The 22,440-nt window shown below is 32.9% G+C and overlaps 2 protein-coding genes across 2 annotated transcripts; one reads left to right on the forward strand and one right to left on the reverse strand.

Moving 5' to 3' along the window:
* Nucleotides 1-6,468: 6,468 nt before the first annotated feature.
* Nucleotides 6,469-7,230, reverse strand: LOC130494512 (uncharacterized). The gene has a single exon (XM_056994875.1). It carries the CDS (start codon nt 7,228-7,230, stop codon nt 6,469-6,471), a length of 762 nt encoding a protein of 253 aa, XP_056850855.1.
* A 10,039-nt stretch (nt 7,231-17,269) lies between these two features.
* LOC108830409 (putative cysteine-rich receptor-like protein kinase 33) lies at nt 17,270-20,019 on the forward strand. The gene is given in 9 exon segments (XM_018604006.2): nt 17,270-17,397; nt 17,399-18,063; nt 18,185-18,330; nt 18,557; nt 18,634-18,743; nt 18,831-19,041; nt 19,150-19,387; nt 19,490-19,643; nt 19,723-20,019. Coding segments are annotated over 9 exon segments (1,950 nt in total).
* Nucleotides 20,020-22,440: the final 2,421 nt, after the last annotated feature.

Raw genomic sequence — 22,440 nt, forward strand, 5'->3', positions numbered from 1 at the left:
AAGAAAAACCATGACATCAAATCTACTATATTATTTACCATATATACCACAATGTTACATTATATATGCTACACTATTTGTTAACCGCTAGACTATATTAGTTGAAGAGATAATAATTTAGTTAACACGATAACATATTGTGTAACTTCTAAGAAAAATATATATTTGTTAACGATAGCTAGTTTAACCATTTTACCAACCAATATAAAAGACGATAACATGTTTTGTAACAGTTAACTAAACATGTATCAGCTAATAATAATATATTATATAAAATTTAATACGAAGTTTTAATGTAAACTGTTATATGACTTGTTAACTTACTAACTTATTTCATAGCATCTAACAAAATATTCATCAAGAAACACAAGCTATTTTAAACATTTTACAAACCATTTAAAAAGGTTGTCAACATGTTTTGTAATAGTTAAGTAAAAATTTATCAACTAATGATAATATATTTTGTGAAAATATCGACATCTATCGGTTTAAAAACAACTAACCAAACATGCATACACTCACTAGTAAATACTTGATTTGTAGCATCTAATCAAAGAATTACTAGTTAACTTAATGAATATCTACTACAAACACTCCTAACTGAAAAATATTAAATTCAGGTTTCATCAATGTCGGGAAACACCTCCTTGATTATACAACCAATTAATACAACCATATGCTTTTACCAGTGCTTAAATTGGAGAGATCTTACATGTATCTGTAACAGAATCACTAAGAACATTCATATGATGGTTGAGATTGAGTAAAAAGATAGAGAGATTGGATAGAAAAACTCAAGTGAGAAAAGTTAAAAAAGTAAGAAAAATACTCGTTAAGTTCATATTCTATAATAAATGAAATATATGAACCTGTGACTGATTCAGATCGTTGAAAATTGAAAATACATGGAATAAACATTGGTAGATTCATAGGAAGTGATCTTACGGAAATGCAACAAAGAGAGAAAAGAAAATTGTTTTGGGAAGAGAATAATAGGAAGACACAAAAGAGAAGGGAAATGAGATAGTTTGGGCAGGGGTAATTATGTATTATATATAAATCAACAGTGTCAAAGTTAGTGCTAGGGTATTTTGAAAATATTAGTTTGTTTGGTGTATATGAAGCCTAATATCTCAATTTTTTTATCTCTGGAGTTTGGATATATCCGAAACTAACCGAACCGAAGTGAAAATACCCAAATCCGACCCGAAATTAGAAAATACCCGAACGGGTTTTATACTCTTATACCGAAATACCCGAACATCTGAAATACCCGATCTGAACCCAAACGGGTACCCGAACACCCACCCCTACGTTTGCCTTATTAATAAACCATAAAACTACAAAACCATAACTAAACCGTTTGATCCTAGGTTGCCTACGCTCTATACAATTAATAACACATAACATTTAGTCTTATTACTAAACCATACAATTACAGACCATTAGTAAACCAAAGTATTACAAAACCATCAAAATAGAATAGCTGGTTTCCTACATATCGTTACATTGAAAAAAACAAAATTACATTTGTGCGAATATACAAGTCATATTCTAAAAAGTATATATAAAATTGATGGTTTATAAGAAAAAAAATTATTCAATATAAACTATAAAATTATTTTGTTTAGAAATGTCATATTAAAAAATTATTTAAACGAATAAATTTTGAAATATATATTATCACTTATACAAAATAAATCCATATTACAAATTGTGATCGCATTCGCAGCTATTTTAGCTAACTAATTTTTTTTAAATATATTTTTTTCTGAAAATCTTCCTATCCAAGTTTAAATCCATACTAGAGTTTGACCCGTGCGCCCGCACGGGTATTTATTTTTAGTTCTTATATATTCTAATTTTTGATATAATGTTGTCAACTTGATTCTTGTGTTCATGTTGTAGATTAATATTTTATTTTCTTTTGACATTTTTGTATCATGTTCAATGCGCTTAGCTTCCAAATTATTAGAAATTTTATTTTCACGTTCTACAGACTTTAATTCAATTATTTTGATATATTAAACAGCAAAAATGTAAATATTAGAGATTTAGATATACTTTTAAGTTTTATTAAATTACATTCCAAATATTTTGATTTAAATATATATCTTATATATATAAAGTTCATATCTGATTTTTTTGATTTTTTCAATAAATACATGTCTAAAGTTTGACATACACGCCGACAGAGCTATTTATTTTAATTTATAAGAATCATTGTTATCTTATAAACCATTGGTAATTACTGGATTTTATTAACTGTGATCAAAAGATATTAGATTATTGTTTGATTATTATCGTATTGAATGTATTTATATTACAAACAAATGATTACTAATACATTCAAATATTTATTATTGTTTTTGTTTCTACTAATTTTATATTGTTTTCAAACCCTAATATTTAAAAGGGTAATTCTTTCAATATCATTTTTAAGTTTTTATCACCAAAATGTCTTCAAAGAAAAAAATGATTAAAAGACGTTTCAGAGAATACTGTTTAAAAGAGGTAAAAAACTCTTCTATCCAGTGGTTTTTAATATATAAATTTAAATTAATATAGAAAATTTCTCTATTTTAAATGTTAAAATTAGTAATTATATCTATACTATAAATGGACAACTTATTTTTTGACAAAAGTATATGTTCAATATTTATTAAATATTAAAAGGAGTCATATTGATTTTATATATTAATATGTGTATGAAATGTTTTTATTTCGTATAAAACAGCTAGTAATACAAAATTTTACTCGAAACTTTTTTTATGTCAAATTTATGTTACTCATATACAAAATTATAATATTTTTTCAATTTAGTTATTGTGAGTAATCACACATATGATCTACGTGATCTATATATTTGGATAATAATAATGGCAAAGTAATTTATTTTGATGAGAATAAATTATTAATCATGTTTTAGATTAACATGGCAATATAGTTTTAATAATAGTGAAATATATGGCAAGTTAATAAATACGTTTTTTATTTTTATGGCAATGTAGTTAATTAAAGCGAAATATATGTTAGAGAATCACGTTTTGGATTTGTATGGCAAGATAATAAATATTATTTGGGTATCTGTTATATTTAATTGGATAATCTTTAATTAAAAGGAGTGACATGCCATTGTAATTTTTGTGCAACTCTAAGGGGTAAGTACTATTGTACTTCTGTTTTAATATATTAGATATTCAATATCTTCATAATCTTTAGTATAACGATAGTATTTAGAATTTAACAAGAATCAATAAGAATTAAACATTATACTCATAAATCAATTAGTTGACATGTACAATCTGCCAAGGCAGTTATGATCTTTCCTAGCATGATTTATAAAATATTTTCACAATATCTACACTTTCTCTATTTTGAAAATTATGAATACAACTATACAAATCGAATATTCTATGCAATAAATTGAGTACAATCTTTTTACTTTTTACAAAATGTTATAGCTATTGTATCAATTTTTAATACCATACTAACTCATATTTCTCCATGTTTCCTACTTTTTAATTCAGATTTTTATTTATTTTTTAGATATTTTATAGATAAATCTAATTATAAAAATATTGGATATGTTTATATTTATATCTGATAAATATTGGTCATATAAATTACAGTAGAACGCAAAAAAAATATTCGATTTAATTAAACACATTGTTATCTTTCAAAATGTTATATTATTACACATATTAAAAATCATGTATAACATTTACTATAAATAGAGATAAAAAAATCGACACTTGCTCGGTGGAGCGGTTCAAAGTCTAGTTATGCTTATGTATGATTATGTTATGTGTGTTTGTTCTTATCAACATATAAAATTGGTTATGCTGTTGTAGGGCATGATACTAAAGAATTTATATCAAAAGAAGAACTTTGCAATTGAACAAAGTTACTAACTATTGCAGCATAGATCGTAACCGAAATTTATGTGGAAAATAGATTTCTCCATGCTACTAAGAAAAATGGTTATACTGTTGTAGGTCATGCTACTAAGAAATTTAAATCAAAGAGAAGACCTAGATAACATGATTATTGAAGCAGAAATCATAATCGAAAGCTATGTGGAAAAATGAGTTTTATTCCTATAATAAGTCTCTTACCAACAGATACAAGATGACATTTCAAACTAATAGATATTAATTTCCTATACGAGTTTGTTATCCAATGACTATCAACAAGAGTTAAGATCAAACTTAGTTAGTCTATATTTGTCAAGTTTAATCTTACAATTATACGCCGCATTATCAAAAATCACTACAACTACATAGCTTCAGATTTTTAAAATAACGACAATAGTATTCTAAAAAATATTATATATCTAGAAGTTTACAATAATAAATGATGTATAAAAAAGAGGTTAAAGTCACACTATGGATGCTAAAGTAATCAAATTTGATGTTTTATCTAGAAATATATGTTATCTTTAGCTGACTATCAATAATACATATTGATTGGTGTTGTGTAACATTAGTATTTTGAATTATGTTATTTTTAATTTTTCTTAAACAATATAGGGAGTTCACAGTTCTATATGTTTTATTTAACTATAACTAATACTAGGTGATTGGCCCGCAGATGCAGGCATAAATAATTTATAGTTACTTATTTATGTTTTCATCTAAAACAATTCAAGTCTTGTAAATTTATTTGTACACTAACATATATTAGAAATTATCCTTTATTTTAAAATTTATTCCCTTTTCAATTATATAAAAAATAAAAAAATTACTTGATTAATATTTAGTTATGTGTTTTGTCATCTAAAATAATTTTTGTCTTCTAAATTTATTTGTACACTAAAATATAATTATAAATTATATTTTTATTTCAAAATTTATTCCTTTTTCAATAATATAATTAAAATTTTACTTGATTAACTTTTAGTTATGTGTTCTGTGTTTTTTTAACTCTTTTATTATAAACTTTTTACAGAAAACAACACAATATGTATAAGAAATATTTTAATTTTAATATATATTTTTAGATTTTAGAGAATTATTAATATTATTAAAAGTTGAAATTTTTACTTGATTAATCTATACTATTATTTGCAAAGTGACAGGAAATATATTTGTGTTATGTGTTTTTAAATTTTTAATTCTTTTATTATAAGATTTTTTACAGAAAACAACACAAAATGTACAAGAACTATTTTTTATTTTAATATATATTTTTAGATGTTAGATAATTCTTAATATTATTAATTTTAATAATTTATCTAATCAAAAGAATTAAAATTCGTTTTTTATTTTGTGGTTAATTTATATGTTGTATTAATTAAGGATATAAATGATATTAACCATTATAACCTTTTTAGTTTAAAATATATATTTTTTATTTTAGATAATTCTTATCATTATTAATTTTAATATTATCTAATTAAATAACGAAATTCATATTTATTTTATGTGTAATTTCTATTTTTATTTATTAACGGTATAAATGATATTAACCATTCTAAATTTTAATGTGAGAGTTCTGTTGCGAAAAATCACATACTTGATTAACTTTTAGTTATGGGTTTTGTATTTTTTTTAATTTTGAACTCTTTTATTATAATATTTTTACAGAAACAACACAATATGTATAAGAACTATTTTTATTTTAGTATATTTTCAGATAATTCTTAATATTATTAGTTTTAATAATTTATTTATCAAAAGAATGAAAATTTGATTTTTATTTGGTGACTAATTTATATGTTGTATTCATTAAGGGTATAAATGATATTAACTACTCTAACTTTTTATTTTCAAATATTTTCTGATTTTGGATAATTTTTATCATTGTTAATTTTAATCATTATCTAATTTAATAATTAAAATTCGTTTTTATTTTATAGGTAATTTATATTTTTATTCATTAAAGGTATAAACGATATTAACCACTCTAATTTTTAACGTGAGAATTCCGTTGCGAAAAATCACTTCGCAAATAATAGTATAGATTATTTTCAATAGCAAAAGTGAAGTATTTGTTAAAAACAAAGAAAAACTATATACTATTTAGAACTCCGTGATTATTGAAATATAAATACTAATCAGAATTTATGGAATAAAACATATTATTATTACTAAAATAAGTCACCAATATATATATATATATATATATTGAAAAATTCAAGAAGAACTAATGTGAAAAAGATTTTTTTTCTTTTTTTGTGTTTGTATAGTTAAAACATCAACTAAAATCTGTGCAAGTCACGGGACCATATTATATATAACCAAAGCCGTTTATTTACTTTACCAGTAATATGTGGATTACAAACCAAATATTTAAAGCATTCCTTCTCCCACGCTCTGTGAAGGGTTTTAGGCTTGCGCTTCTTCTGCTTTTAGCTTTATTCGATTTTTTTGGGTTTAGCCATTTAGTTATGGTTTTGTGCATTGCTTTCTCCCGCTTTCTCTCTTTTTTTTTTTTATCAACCGAAATTTTAAATAAAATATGGGCCTAATGACCCATAATAGAGTTTACAGATAAGCAGGCTTTAGCTAAACAGTCGGCTGGCCCATTGAAACGACGGGAGATGAAAGTAAAGGAAACAAAAGAGAAAGAAGATGCGACGATCGAGTCGACATCCGCTAGGATCCCGAAAAGTTCCATCGGTCGTCGATTCGAATTGATGGCTGTAACGAGCCCTTGAGAATCTGATCGGAGCCAGATTTGGTTGTGTTGATGATGAGAAGCTTGGAGGAGAGCGCACCGGATAGCTAGGGCTTCTGCGAGGAGAGGAGATGCTACATATTCGCAAAGGCAAGATCCTCTGGAGAGTTCGGTCCCATTATGATCGGTGAAGATCCATGCAAGACCCGCTGTTTGTCGGTTCGATTTCCAAGCAGCGTCTGTGTAACAGACGATGGAGTTTGCCGGAGCTCGCGGTGGAGGGGGGTGGATGAGCTTCAGTTGTGGCGCCTTATGGAGAGAAGGTTGGACACACTCCCATTCCTTACAGGCTTTGATAGCCTTAATCATAACTTCTTGGGGCGATGAGGGTTTCTGTTCGAAGAAAAGCTGATTCCTGGAGATCCAAAGACACCAGACAATCCATGGGAAGAGGTTTGTGGTGATCCCCACCGGAGGAAGGTTGACTCGCAACGCCGAAGTGGAGAGATTCTCTTTGAAGGAGGGGCTCGTAGATGAATCAAACGAGGCTGTCCAAGGAGCGAAGGTCCACGTTTCCGCAGCAAATTGACATTGGAAGAGGAGATGCATTAGGGATTCGCTTTGTCCGCATCACAAGCAGGAACTATCTGTAGTCACGTTTCTCCGAACGAGATTATCTTTCGTTGGAAGGGCATTTCTTGCACATTTCCAAAGAAAAATTTTGAGCTTCGGGAGTAGAGGTGGAGACCAGATACTCTTCTTCCAATTCCAGGTACTATTCACAGTACCAGTGTCTATGCGATTACCCTGAGTGTTGTTATCCATGAGTTGAGGTGTCGAATGGAGATCTGAACATCTGCCAGTATGATAACCTGACTTTGTAGAATAGGTCCCTGATGGCGTCTGTGACCATATGAAAGCATCAGAGGCTCCGAGAGTACTGGGTTTGATGGCATAGATCTGCTCTGCCAAAAGAGGTAAAGTGTTTTCCACCTTCTGTTTATTCCATTCTTTCGTTTCTCTAGAGAGAAGATCAGCTACCAAAAGGTCTTGGTCTTGTAGTTGAATGGGACCTGACGGCATTATGTCGAGTGCAGGCTTGATACAGGAGTCAGACCAGACTCGAGTCGATTCGCCATCTCCAATAGCCTTCCCCAGATGACTGAGCAGAAGATCCCTGCCCCAGAGAATACCTTTCCATCCATGTGACGAAGACGGTGCTGGAGCAATCTTGAGAAAGGGAGCCTTGATACAATATTTTCCAATGAGCACACGTGCAAGGAGGCAGTTTGGTTTGGTGATCAGCCTCCAAGCAATCTTAGCGAGAAGGGCTTGGTTAAAAAGCTGAACATCTTTGAAGCCCAACCCTCCCTGATCTTTTGGCAATGTCAAGGTATCCCAAGCAACCCAGCTAATCTTATTGTCTCCTTCTTTAGCATCCCACAGGAAGCGCGTAAGAACATATTGTATTTGATTGCAGAGACTTACAGGGAGCCGAAAGCAGGTCATAGCAAAATTAGGAATGGGGGAGAGGACAAATTGGAGCATTGTGACCTTTCCAGCAGTAGAGAGAAATCTGGAGTTCCAGCTCATAGCTTTCTGCTTCATCCTGTCCACAATGGAAGCGAAAAGGTCTTTTTTCTTCCTTCCAAAATGCTCCGGAAGCCCCAGGTACTTCCCCACACCTCCCTCTTTCTCAATCTTTAATTGATCTTTAACTCTGATCCTAACCTCTTGTGGTGTCTTACCAGAGAAAGAGATGGATGATTTGTTGGTGTTAATCACCTGACCCGATGCTGCTCCGTAGGAATGAAGGATTTCCATCAAGGCCTCACAGCTCTTTGCATCAGATTTGGTAAAAAACATGGTATCATCTGCGAACAAGAGATGATTTATTTTAGGGCAATTTCTAGCGACTCTGATTCCTGGCAGGTTACCAATCTCTTGTTCTTTTTTGCAGAGTCCCGACAAGACTTCTGCACAGAGGATGAAGATGTATGGGGACAGGGGGTCTCCCTGTCTGATCCCTCGTTGTGGTTGGATGTTCCCTGTAGCTTAATTGTTGAGGAGAATTGAGTAGGATACGGTGGAGATACACTGCATCATCCAGTCAATCAAGGTAGGATGAAAACCCATTTGAACCAACACTGCTCTAATGAAAGACCATTCAAGTCTATCATATGCTTTACTGATATCAGTTTTAACTGCCATCGTGCAGTGTTTGGTAGCACCAGAGATCTTCAAGAAGTGGAGGACTTCGTGGGTTATCAAAACGTTGTCAGATATTGCTCGATCAGGTACAAAGGCAGACTGATTCTCAGAGATAACATCTTGTAGTATAGGCTTTAGGCGGATAGAGAGTAGCTTAGATATGACTTTGTAGTAAACGTTACAAAGGGCTATCGGCCTATAGTCCGCCACCGTCTTAGGGCTAGTAATCTTTGGGATGAGTCTGATGTGCGTTTCATTTATCGCAAAGGGAATGGCACCCGTAGTGAAGAAGTTTTGAATTTCCATTGTAATCGCAGGTCCCACAACATCCCAGTTAGTCTGGAAGAAGCTTGCTGAGAACCCATCAGGGCCAGGAGCTTTATCCGGACGGATGGCAAACAAAGCATCTTTTATCTCTTGTGCCATAGGAATGGAGATGAGTGTCGTGTTCATGGCCTCTGTAATACAAGGATCAAGTGCTCTTGAGACGACATCCGCTGCTGGAGGATTGCTTGATGTGAAGATTTTGGTAAAGTAAGCCGAAATTGTTGAAGCGATCTGCTCATCTTCAACCATAGGTACCCCATTCTCATCCTCAATAACTGAAATTCTATTACGTGCACGTCTCCCTTTAGTAGATGCATGAAAATAACCCGTATTTCTATCGCCCAGGGTTAACCAGAGTTGTCTACTCCGCTGCTTCCAAAATTCTTCCTCAGCCTTATAGGTAGTTAGGAGTTGTAGATTGAGGGAAGAGATGAGCGCTCCATCAGCAGAGGAAGCAGACAAAGCAGTATCAAGATCCTTCCGTAAGCCAGTGATGGCCTTCTGGCTATTAACATAGTGCTCTTTACTCCAGAGAGAGATATGATGACGGCATCGTGCGATCCTCTCGGTGACTGAGAGGTGAGGGTACTCCTTCCAGACTTTGTCAATGATAGCTTTAACCTCCTGGTTATCACGCAGTCTTCTATCGTATCTGAAAATCCGGTTTGGTTTCTTTTTCCTCGTGTTGAAAGCAGAGAGAAGAGGGCGATGATCAGAGCCCTAAAATTGGAGATACTGAGAGCGCCCGTTGGGGAAGAGATCGGACCAAGAGCTATTGGCAAGGGTTCTGTCGAGGCGGCAATGCACTAGGTGGACTCCCCTCTGACCTCTCCAAGAAAGAAAATTGCCAGAATGTTTAATGTCAAATAGGTCACGCGAGGACAGGAAGGATCTGAAGTTGGAGAAGGAGCTTTCCGGTCTTTCGATACCTCCCGACTTCTCAGCATTTGAGATGATCTCGTTAAATCCCCAGTAAGGAACCAAGGAGAGTCACTAGGAGCTGACAGATCAGTAAGTGAATTCCAAACCTCTTGTCTTAAGTTGATTTCAGGTGCTCCATACACAAATGTGCTTTGAAAGATGGTTTTTTTATATGTAATCATTGTGTTGATGAGGTTTCGATTGGATGACAGAATTTGGATATCGATGTCTGACCGCCAGAACAGAGCCAAGCCTCCTGCACCATGACCTTCAGGAGCAACTAAAAAGTGAGAATCTAGGTGTAAGTTCTCTGTCTCTTTTAGAATATAATCCTCCTGATTCTTTGTCTCTTGCAGAAAGATAATATCCGGGGAATGCTTTTTGTTGATGTCTAAGAGCCTTTGGATTGTTGCAGGATTCCCGAGACCGCAGCAATTCCAGCTCAAGACTACTAAGGAAGCCGGGGAGTGGCGTTGGGAAAATCCTGTTGGATCCCTTGTGAATTGGAGCTTGTGGGGAGAGGGGGAAGAGAACCCCTTCCTGTAGTTACATGAGAAGTGGATCTCTGCAGAATAGGAGAGGCGTGAGGGAAGCCATGACGAGAGGGTGAAGCTTGTATTTGAGACATGAGGCGTCTTCTGGAACTTGCTCCAGGGAGAGCTCTAGGGCTAGCAACGGTCTTCTTCCTCTTCTGGGACCTTGAAGGATCTTTTCCCTTCTTGGGGTGGAAGACGCTTGGACGGTAGACGTAGGAGATTGCAGAGCTGCTCTATTCTCTTCCAAAACTACATGGCTCGAATAGGTTGTCAGTTCCGTATGATCTTCCCTGATTGGAGCTAGATTAGCTGCTGCTGCTGCAATGATGTTGGCTGCAGTTTTAGCCATAAGTCCTTGTTCCTCCCCGTGGATAACTCTCTGTTGACGAGCAGCTCTTTCCACTGGATCAGCGACGTTTGTGTACTGAAAAGTCACCTCTCTGAGCTCCTGAAGCACCTCCTCTGAGGTGGGAAGAAGAGAGCCTCCAGGATAGTCAGAGATCGCTAGATTACGTTCCAACGGAGGGCGTTCTGAAGAGGTTGGCGTAGTAACATGCTTTTCACCGTTTCTTGAGAAATCGTTTAGGTCTGCTGAAAGGTTGTTGTTGGTATCTGCTTTCCTCCGCCACTGTAGCTCCTGACCTGTGGGTTCGCCAACGTTAGATGTCCTTGTAAAGTCACGTTGGGAAGTTCCTCTGCGATCATAGAGACCAACGTTTCGATGCGTAGAGCGTTGCTGCGAAGGATCTCTATCATACTCCGTATGGCGGCTTCTAGTTGGCTGATTATCTCGAGGAGTGATTTTGTTACGAAGAGGTTGACCTCTAATCGGCGCAGTGGGAAGTCTTTCTCCAAAGGGCCTACCATGTCTGTCAACCCTCTAGCTGAACGACGTAGAGCGACGAGCTCCCTGATGATACTCTGAGGTGTTGCGCTCATGCACTATGACTTCGCGGTTTGAGTATCGTGATGACGGAGAGAACTGGCCAGAGTTTGTTCTTGTCGGTAGTTCTTTTGCAGGGATTACCATTGCTTCGAGTGGGGGTTCCCTTGGTGCTAAAGGACAGTGTTTAGCTCTGTGAGTGAGACGGTTGCAAATAGAACAATGGTTCTCCAGGCCCTCGTAGACAAGCTGGACCTCCAGCTCTTCACCGCTAGAGAATACAACGAGAGGATCCTTGATGAGGGGTTTCAGACCGTCAATTGACACGCGGATCCTAGCTGATGTCTTGGTGATGCAGTAGTCCTCAAGTGTACCCAGTTCATGCCCCACCTTGTAGATCATCTTCTGGTGCCAGTAGTGAAGAGGAAGTCCCTGAAGGCGGATCCAGAACGGGATCTGTGAAGGAAAGTCAGGGGAGATGACCGGTTCCCATCTCTGGATCATCAACATCCAGTGAGCGTCGCTTTCTCTCTTAAAGGACGAATTTTCTCGTATGATTAGAGTTTCCTGTTTTCTTCGTTGCTCATCATAACTAGTTTATTGGTTAGTTTCTTCTTTCTTTGTTCAATCCAATCAGTTCTCGCTGATTAAAGCGCGAGCTAGAATTTTTTTAAAAGACTTAATTGTACACATGAGACAAATAGTGTCCTTGTCAGCTGCTGTTCCTTGAGAGTTGAGATCATGGAACCATGTTACAGTGTCAAGAATAGGTGTTTATAATCTAACCAATTTGTTTTATGGGTTGGTATCATGGAGCTTTGTTTGAATTGGTTTATTGTTTGACTATTTCTCCGTTTTATAAATTACTAGGATCGGCCCGCCCTACGGGCGGGATAACAAATTCAAGAATTACATAAAATATCATTAGTTATAATGGATATTTTAAAAGTAAACATACTTAAAATATCATTAGTTATGTTGGTCTTTGTCTTAATATTTCGTAAAATATCTAATTTATAAGACCTCCACTAATTTATATAGTTTTGATAATTCATAGATTTTCCCTAGCCAACTGGTTCGGGGTTATTAGCTATATTGGCTAAATTATTGGCTCATAATGTCTTGTTAAATTATACAGTATTTATTTATTAAGTTAGTGTAACGTTTTGTTTATTTATGTAATATATTCTGTTTGTATATATAGAGAAACATAGATTCTGTATAAGCCTTGATAAGACAATTCTTAAATATATACTAACATATTCTTAAGTATAATTTAAAATAAACAAAATTATTTTTATATTAGTTTTAAAATAAACCAAATAAATGAATTAACTAATGGTGAAGTGTGAGGTAAGGCTGGTGGACACATCTTCCTGCTAGAGCTTTGAGGTTGTGAGCTTTATAAGTTCTTTTCTTATAATTTTGCCAGAGGGATTTTTGGGGTTTGAAGACAAAAATGTGACCTTACGTATCCTCTTCTATGGAGATACCTAAGCAATCCAAACAAAACTCAGAATAAATATAAGGAACCACGACTGGATTAGTTACAAACATGGTCTGCATGGTTGAAAAAACTTGCTTTGCGACTAAGCTCATGTTTCCACTTTCGGATAAGTTGTTTCCAGCTGTCCTGACTATATTCCATTGGATATTGCCCAGCTTTATTGTCAGGGATACTTCAAAAACAATAAGAAATAAAGCAAGTTTTAAAGCAAGGCCTGACGGTATTACTGCTGCATCAGCAATCTCTGGATGAGTTAGCAACACTGCTTCTAACCTAACCAAATTTTTAAGTTCTAAAACATTAGGAAGATCAAACACATGTTCATTATGTATTTTTTGTTTGTTACCTGATAAGCATTGCAGTAGATTAGCTCCTTTAATCTATCAACAACAAAGACAAAACCTTCACTGTCAATGTAACACAAAACTCCAGTCTCAACCATCCTTCTGAATCAATAGTAAAAGCAGTAGCTTCTTCGTTCTTGAAATAACCTTTAAAAGCAACTCAGCACAGTGAAAAAAAAAACTTTAACACAGTGTCATATCAACACCAAACACAAAAGAATCACCTTTTCAAGAAGAAACAAACACCGTTCATCACGGTAGGACTCTGGAACCAGAGCTCGCCATGCCAGTCTGATTAACCCCCAAGACACGACCCGCATCCGGATCCACAATCTTAGCCTCCACATCTGGAGAAAACAAACCAGAGGATTCGTACCTCTCAGTCTCTTCTTCAGCAAAAATAGAAGCAACTATAGCCGCCGGCTCAGTCAAGACATAGCCTTGTAGAACTTTAAAGTTATTGTATGTAAAACTTGTTTACAGAAGCATCTCAATCTAGCGTGTTATCCTGCCTGCATACTCAGAAACGATAATTAGAAATAGTAGAAATGAAGTAAAACAAAGCAAAGAGCCCGGAGCTAAAATAAGAATATGTTTCTTGATTTTAACTTAGCTTTGATTTTACCAGGCCTGGTTTCTGTGATCCATCCCCTTATTCTTTATGGCGAGTCTTCCATGAAGTACGCGTACTGCGTCAAACCTCCATCATTTCAGTCTCCATTAAGACAATCTGAAAGATATAGGAATGTGAAGAAGTTAAAAATCGTTGACAAAGAAGGGGATTGAAAATTTGGAGAAAGCTTGTAAATGGGACAAAATACCAAACTCGGCTGGGCAAAACTTTCTCAGGAAATCAGTTATCAGAGGAGACCGATTAAGGTTGGTTGTAGTGGACTCTTCTGGGACCTCAGAGCACGCACTCTGCAACAACAATAAAACAAAAAAAAACTTAATAAAAAGTGAAAAGAAGTGTATCAGATGAAGTTGTGAGTGGAGAAGTGTGGGATGTAACATACATTTCCTAAGGCTAAGCAAGTTACCGGCGAAAGCAGGGATGGGAACGCAGAGAAAGCAGATTGGTTTAGGCAGGAAGATCACCATCGCTCCAAGCCTCCAAGGTATTGGCATCATGCTGATATCTGGAATTGAGTTTCTTCATTGTTAAATTAATCGCAGTTCTAGGAGATTCCAAAGAGAATCCAAGTAGTAAACGAAAGGAATCACAAAAAAAAAAGGAAGGAACACAAATTACCCTCGCTTTCTCTAAACATATCGTGTTCGAAGAGGGGTGATGGTGTTGAGAAGCATGATAAAGGGATGAATCAATTAGGAGAAACGTTTCGTTTATCTGAAGAGAAGACATAAGGTCATGGCTGTTCAGAGATCGAAGAAGAAGACTTTTTGTTTATTTGTGGAAGAAAAAAAAAACGTAAATCCCACTGAACTATAAGAAACGATGAGTTTCATTAAACCTGACACGCGGCGGACGTTGGGAGATTGAGTTTGTGACCTGGAATCCTAGGTGGACACCCTAGGAGAGATTCAAACTCAACTTTATATAAATAGATTTTTGACTTTTAAATGGTGTTTTCATGGTTTTATAACCATAAAATGTGGTTAACATGTTTAAGGATCAATGATGATTACTAACCTGATGTTTCTTACCTAGGCTCTAGAGGCTTGATTGTTCTTCGTCATCGCTTTACCACTTGAGGAGCTATTTTCAACACATGTAGGTTTGCAAGCGAGTGCCAACAATGATATTGTTTCTTTTTGGTCAAGACTTTTTTTTTTTTTTTGTCACTGTGGTCAAGACTTCAAGTTGAATGATTCTGTCAACAATGCCTCAGGTAAAAGAATGGTTTTGTATTACTGTTTATATTTACTAGGTGATTTTTCCGTGCTCATGCACGGAGATAAATATTTATAAAAAATACATTATAATAATTTATTTTTTTATTTTCAATTATTCTGTTATTTATATTGTAATCAATATGCATGTTTATTTTAAACAATATTTTGCTATTTTAGTTAGACCTATAATTTTTTATATATAATATCTCAACTGTTTGGTTATTATTTGGATATTTCTCAAAACATTTAATTTCGCGATTCATCAAACTTTCTGATTCAACTATAATATTTTTGTTATAGATATTAAATTTTGATTAATTTTGTTATTTTCATGTATTTTGATTGTTTTCTTAGATTTGTAAAATATATTTTAGTAAGATTATGTATAATTTAATATATTTCGTTTTGAGAATCAAATAGTAAGAGTGTTGATCTATTCAAAGCTACATAAATATATATAACAATGATAGTATTTTGAAACCATATATTTATAAGTTATTCAAAATACTTAATTGTAATAGTTGGTTAACATATTTATAATATTATTTAAAAATTTCATATTTATTTAGTCATATGTTGAGTCATTCTATAAGTTATATGTATAAAATATTATTATAAATAAAAAATATATTATTTTAATTTAATGTTTGACTTTGTATAAAAAAATTGGAGTGGTCTATTTACTCATTTTGTGAGTATATTGTGTTACATATAATCTATAAAATTAAAGTATAACTATTTTAATCTAATTCAAGCAAATCACATAAACTGTATTCATTGTATTAATTTGGTTCTTCATCTTGATGTGTAACTATATTTTTGATTTTTTTAGTAATTTGGTATATGTTAGTTTGAAAAAATAAAATGATAAAAATAAAGAGATTATAGGTACAAAGTTATTTAAAAAAATAACCGATAAATTTTAAAAGGGAAGATTATTTCCTTACTTTAATATCAAGATTATTTTTTCTAAATTTGATTTTTTATGAGATCACATTATATATAAAAATATTTTCTTTTTAAATTTTATAAATATTTTCTTTATCATTTAAGTTATTTGAAAAATATAAAGGGAGAAAGGTTAAATTAATTTTTATCCATTAAAGATATCTTAGTATGTTATTCAAATTATTTTGTAATAATTTGAGAAATAGATGGATTTAAATAAAATACTTAATAGTTTTAAAATATATATTATATAGTTTAAGATTATCTTTTAAAAGGGAAGATTATATTTTTTACTTTAAAATTAAGATTATATTTTGTTAGCTTTCCTTATTGAATTACACTATATATAAAAGACATTTTCGTTTTCAAAATTTACAAATTTTTAATTATATAGTTTATTTGAAAAAATAAAGAAAAAGGAAACCTAAATAAAAAAGGAAATTTTGTTTTTAATAATATTAATTAGATATATTTGATTCATTAATGGTATCACCGTAATCAACCACCATGAGAATTAACGGGAGCGCGATACATAGAAAACTGATTTTTCAAATAATATTATAGAAATAAGTAATAAGAAAATATTGATGGTGTCAAAGTATTATAAATAGTAGTTGTTGAGATTGCTCAATTTGCTGAAAAAATAATTAGAATTGTCTATTGAAGGTATCAAAAAGTACTGTTATTGTAAATCTATTGGCTAGACTGAATCATTTATGTGACTAAAAAGATTGAGACTTTCTATATTAACGAAACCAATGTTATAAACTATAGCTCATGCTGACAAAAAAAAATTATCGCTCATATGATCCTCTCTCTCTCTCTCTTCATCACTCAGCTTCGTTGTGTGAAGTTCAGGAGAACCATTCAACAAACATCGTGGGGTCTAAGGGTGCATCTCACATCGTAAACATATTTGAAAACTTCAACAGTATTTTTATTAACATAAAACACATCAGGTATGTGCTACGATTGGCTCTCTGGTTTTGTCTATCGTTTGACTCAGCTTTAATATTACCACTGACAATTAAATTTGCAACTTGCAGAGAGAACTCAACTGCTATTAAAATGGTACAAAGTGTAAAGATATAAGCATATACTAACCCAAAGCATAAACATGAGAATGGCCGAGAAGATTTCCTTATTGATCTTCTTGTTTGTCCTTAGTAGCATAGTTTCTGTTGTTTCTTCACAACGATGCGTTGGCGCTGGGTCTTTTGGAGAAGGTAGTCCATATGCTATTTATTAACCGCGAAAAAATCCTCTCATCTCTTGCTGCTAACGTGAAGATGCCCAAAGGTTTCTACAATGGTTCGAGGAGTGATGGTCCTGACTCTCCTGACCGAGTATATGCAATGGCAATGTGCATAGATGGGAGTGACCCAGAGGTATGCTCCGAATGTCTCGGGGTTGCGACTGACTTGTTAATACACAACTGTAATAACGAGAGTGAAGGATTTATATGGTTTCAGTATAAAACGCTTTGTTTTGCACGCTTCTCTAACCATTCGTTTTTTGGAACCCATGATACGCACCTGCTTTATTTCGAGTACAGCAGTGGGTTATCGAGGTTAACAGAGTTTGACCAAAACTTTAGCAATTTAACAGATAGTATGCTAGCTGAAATTTCCAGTGGGAAAAAAGCTTCAACAAATGTGGAGCCCTTGACAAAGTTCCAGACTTTTTTTTTTTTTTTTTTTTTTTGAAACTTAACAAAGTTCCAGACTTTACACGCATTAATGCTATGCACGCCGGATCTACCTTCATCGAATTGTTCGGCCTGTCTTAAAGAAAGTGTTGGTGTTTATCGTAAGGATGAACACCTCATTCGGAAGCATGGAGGAGTCATTGCATATCCAAGCTGTTTCTTCCGGTGGGATCTGTATCCCTTGAGCGAAGGTTTTACTCGAAGTAAGTCCTCAAACTACAAAAAAGATATATTAAAAAAACATTTACTGCAGGAACTTCTCAAAACCTATCATTTTGTTATATTGATATTTGAAACTGCAGATTTAATTAATGGATGACATAGTTTCTTATTCTAAACTAGGTAACAACAACAGAATCTCAACGGTATTTTTTGTGGCGGTTGTTGTTCCCATCGTCGTTATCTGTTGTATACTGTCTGCTATAGTAGTAATACTAGTCATCAGAAGGGGAAGGTCTAACCCACCACCTGTCCTTCGAAGTGAGTTGATTCATGTTTTTCCTCATCATGTTCTTTTTACTTTCATAAAAACAAGACATACTGCTTGATCTGGAGAACGAATATTATTTTGGAATAGAAATAATGACCTTACTACTCATGTCAGTTTCTCTATCTCCGTGCAACATTTTATCAGATAGCTAAGCTTATGAGGTAAGGCTTAGAAAATTATCTAGAGGATGACATAAAAGTTAATAGGGTTGGGAAAATGAACGGCATTATGGTTTTGGAATTGTCTTTGCTCTACGAATTGTAAGAATGAATATGTGTTGCAGAAGTACCTACAAACTCACTGCAATACGATTTGAAGACGATTGAAGCTGCAACATGTACATTTTCGAAGAGAAACATGCTCGGTGAAGGTGGATTTGGAGAAGTTTATAAGGTCAACCTCTTCTATTTCCACGTTTGATATTTCTCTTTTAACTGTGTGCATGTGATCTAATTTATGTACCCTCCATATAATTTGTAGGGTTTACTTGAAGATGGGTCAGAAATTGCGGTCAAAAGGCTGTCAAAAGAATCAGCACAAGGTGTACAGGAGTTCAAGAATGAGACTAGTCTTGTGGCAAAGCTTCAGCACAGAAATTTGGTTGGAGTTCTTGGGTTTTGTATGGAAGGAGAAGAAAAGATACTCATTTACGAGTTTGTTCCCAACAAAAGCCTCGACCAGTTCTTGTTTGGTATTTTACATATAACACTCAGATTAACATTTTGAAGTTACAGTGATAATTGTGTTGCAGTTCATGAAAGTTGGGTTTTTAATCTCGTAGTTATAATGACTTGTACAGAACCTACAAAGCAAAGCCAGCTTGATTGGGCTAAAAGGTACAAGATTATTCTTGGGACTGCTAGGGGAGTTCTATATCTTCATCATGACTCACCTCTCAAAATCATACACCGTGACCTCAAAGCTAGTAACATCCTCTTAAATGTTGAAATGGAACCCAAAGTCGCAGATTTTGGAATGGCCAGGATTTTAAAGATGGATCAATCTCGAGCCGATACAAGGAGGGTCGTTGGAACCCAGTAAAATACTCGTTTCTTACTTTATTGCCTATTAATCTCTGACGTTCTATTACCTATTTTTTGTCAATGGTAAACTCAATATATATATTTTTTTTGTATCAGCGGCTACATTTCTCCAGAGTATTTGATGCATGGGCAATTCTCCAGGAAATCTGATATATTCAGCTTCGGAGTCTTGGTTCTAGAGATTATTAGTGGAAAAAGAAACAGCAATTTCCACGAGATTGATGGTTCCGGCAACAGTTTGGTCACACATGTGAGCATAAAGATTTTAACATTTCTTGAATAGTTAGCCTTGTTATTTCAAAGTTTTGACTGATTGATGATTGTGGTAGGCTTGGAAGCACTGGAGGAACGGGTCACCACTAGAACTAGTGGATGCGGAAATAGGAAAGAAGTATCAGAGTAACGAAGTTGTCAGATGCATCCATATTGCGCTACTATGTGTTCAGACTGATCCAGATGACCGTCCAGATATATCCGAAATTATCTCGATGCTCACCAGTAACTCGATCATTTTACAGCTACCTCAGTCACCAGTATATGAGGGTTCAGAGATGTGTCTACCTCCTATTAAATCTGTTCCTGTTTCTGTCAATGATTCATTGATAGATGAGTTGGTTCCTCGTTGAAGATGCCAGTTCATTTTTGAAATGATGGTTGGAAAAGATAGACGATGTTTCTATGTTTTATTTTACAAATGTTTGTGTATATGATCTTCGTGTGTTAAGACAAGGAAACTCTGTCTTGAAGATGAGCCAATGTATAATTTAAGGGAGAATTGCTAAAACTAACATAAATATTGAAGTCAAATACATTGGTGTACCCCAATTTCAATCAAATGCAGAACCAACCTAAAAGGGTGATGAAAATACTATTTAGTCCTTATGACTAAACAAAAAAACAGAGTTGTATTTACGCTTCTATCCTTTTGGAAGTCTACATGGAGAAGATTGAAGTCTACATATTTTTAGACCTCCAGCAAAGTCCAAATTGTAGACTTGATGGTCTACACCAAAATTTAATCTAATAATTTAATTTTAAAATTGTATAAAAATAACTATTGTGATAGATTTGAACTAATCATCAATACAATAGATAATATGAAGTAACTATATTAAAATTGTATATAACTGGACAATTTTAAGGAATATATACTAAATTGGTAACCATGTGTTAAACAATGTTCATAGTTTAGAAACAAAAGGTTGTAACATGTTATGTCTCTTAGTGGTGGATTTTTAAGGTTAGACTTTAGATTTTGATTTTTTTTTGTTTTATTGACTTAAATCTGCTTATTAATGTTTTGTAGTTTATATTTTGTGTAATTTTGATATTTGATACAGTAAAGGAAAGTTTTTGATTATCAAACAAACTATTTAGGGTTTGAGATTTGTGGTTTAGGGTTTCGTAGATCTACAATAAAGTCTATAATGCTAGAGACGTCGTTTTCAGTCTACATTTTTAAATTTTGTTAACAAAGATTTATTATTTTAAATTAAATTGAGTTTTAAGAATAAAATGTGAAATCACATACTATAACTATTAAATAAAAATAAAAATAAAGTTCAGTAAATTTTATGTTAAAATTATTAAAACAGTAATGAATTAACAACAATAATAAAATTATCATTGTAGACATTCAACAAAGTCTACTATGTTACAATAAAACCTACTCTTAATTTTTAATTTTAGTAGACTTCAAAAGAAGTCTACAATGTCGGCAATCTTTTAACCTAGTTACATTTCTGTCTCCATATATAAATGAAATTTACACAAATCTCTCTCTTAAATGGCTGCACAATTTTATAAAACTCTCTCACTTCTCTCTAAAACTCTCTCCCTTCTCTCTAAACTCTCTCATTTCTCTCTAAAATCCTCTCATGTTTTTCTCACAAAGTTATGTTGTCATTTTAGGTATTATGATTCATGGTTTTCATCTTCTCCTTTAAAAATGTAAGTTTTAGATCTATAGACTTTAAATGTGTATTTTTTTATGTTATTTCTTTCTCACATATCTTTTTGCAGGTATTACCATTGATGGTTTTCATCTCCTCCTCTAAAATGTAAGTTTAGATCTATAGATTTTAAATGTGTATTTATAAGTTTATAATCAAATAAAGTTATAGATCAAACTCTGTGCATTTACTTTTATACTATTTTATCTGATAAATTTTATTAAATTATTTTCAGATTTAAAACTGTTTTTCATATTTCAAAATGTATAGATTTTTTCAGATCTGAAAATTATCTGACAGTGTAGACTTTTAATGAAGTCTGCTTATAAAGTTAACTAAACCACAAATTTTAAGTAGACTTCACTGGAAGTCTACCAAAATATGACTTTAGTCTTTTTTCTTATGCTTTTTCAATATTTATCTTATTTTGCAGGTATTTTCTTCCATGGTTGTTATCTCCTCCTACAAAAGATGTAAGAATTACATTTATAGATTTTAAATATTTCTTTCTGTAATTATATTTAAATAAAGCTACATATTCAAACTCTATGTCTTTAGTTTATTACTATTTTCATATAAATTATATTTTCTAAAGCTTTTAGATTTAAACTTATTTAATATTTTTAATATATACATTTTTCAGATTTAGATTTTTTTCTATATGGTAGACTTCAAATGAAGTCTACCTAAAAGTCAGGACTAGTAGACTACACTTGAAGTCTAATAGCCTTGATTTTAAGTAGATTTCCTTAAAAGCTTACTCAAATATTATTTTAATTTTATTTTATTTCTCATAAAATTATTTTATTTTGCAAGTATTCTCTTCCAAAATTTTCAAATCATCTTCCTAAAAATGTAAGATTTACATTTATTCATTATGGATATATTTTGTGTTTATATTGAACTAAATTTATAGATTCATATTTTATATTTTTTCTTTAATACAAGGTTCACAAAAATATTAGTTTTTGAAATATCTTCAGAAAAAAATATTTTCAAATTTCTAAATGTACAATTTTGGATCTGAAGTTTTCCGTTAGTGTAGACTTCAACTAAAGTCTACTAAACAATAAACCTTAAGTAGACTTAATAAAA

The sequence above is a fragment of the Raphanus sativus genome, chromosome 9 (genome assembly GCF_000801105.2).
Source record: "Raphanus sativus cultivar WK10039 chromosome 9, ASM80110v3, whole genome shotgun sequence".
Lineage (NCBI taxonomy): Eukaryota > Viridiplantae > Streptophyta > Magnoliopsida > Brassicales > Brassicaceae > Raphanus > Raphanus sativus.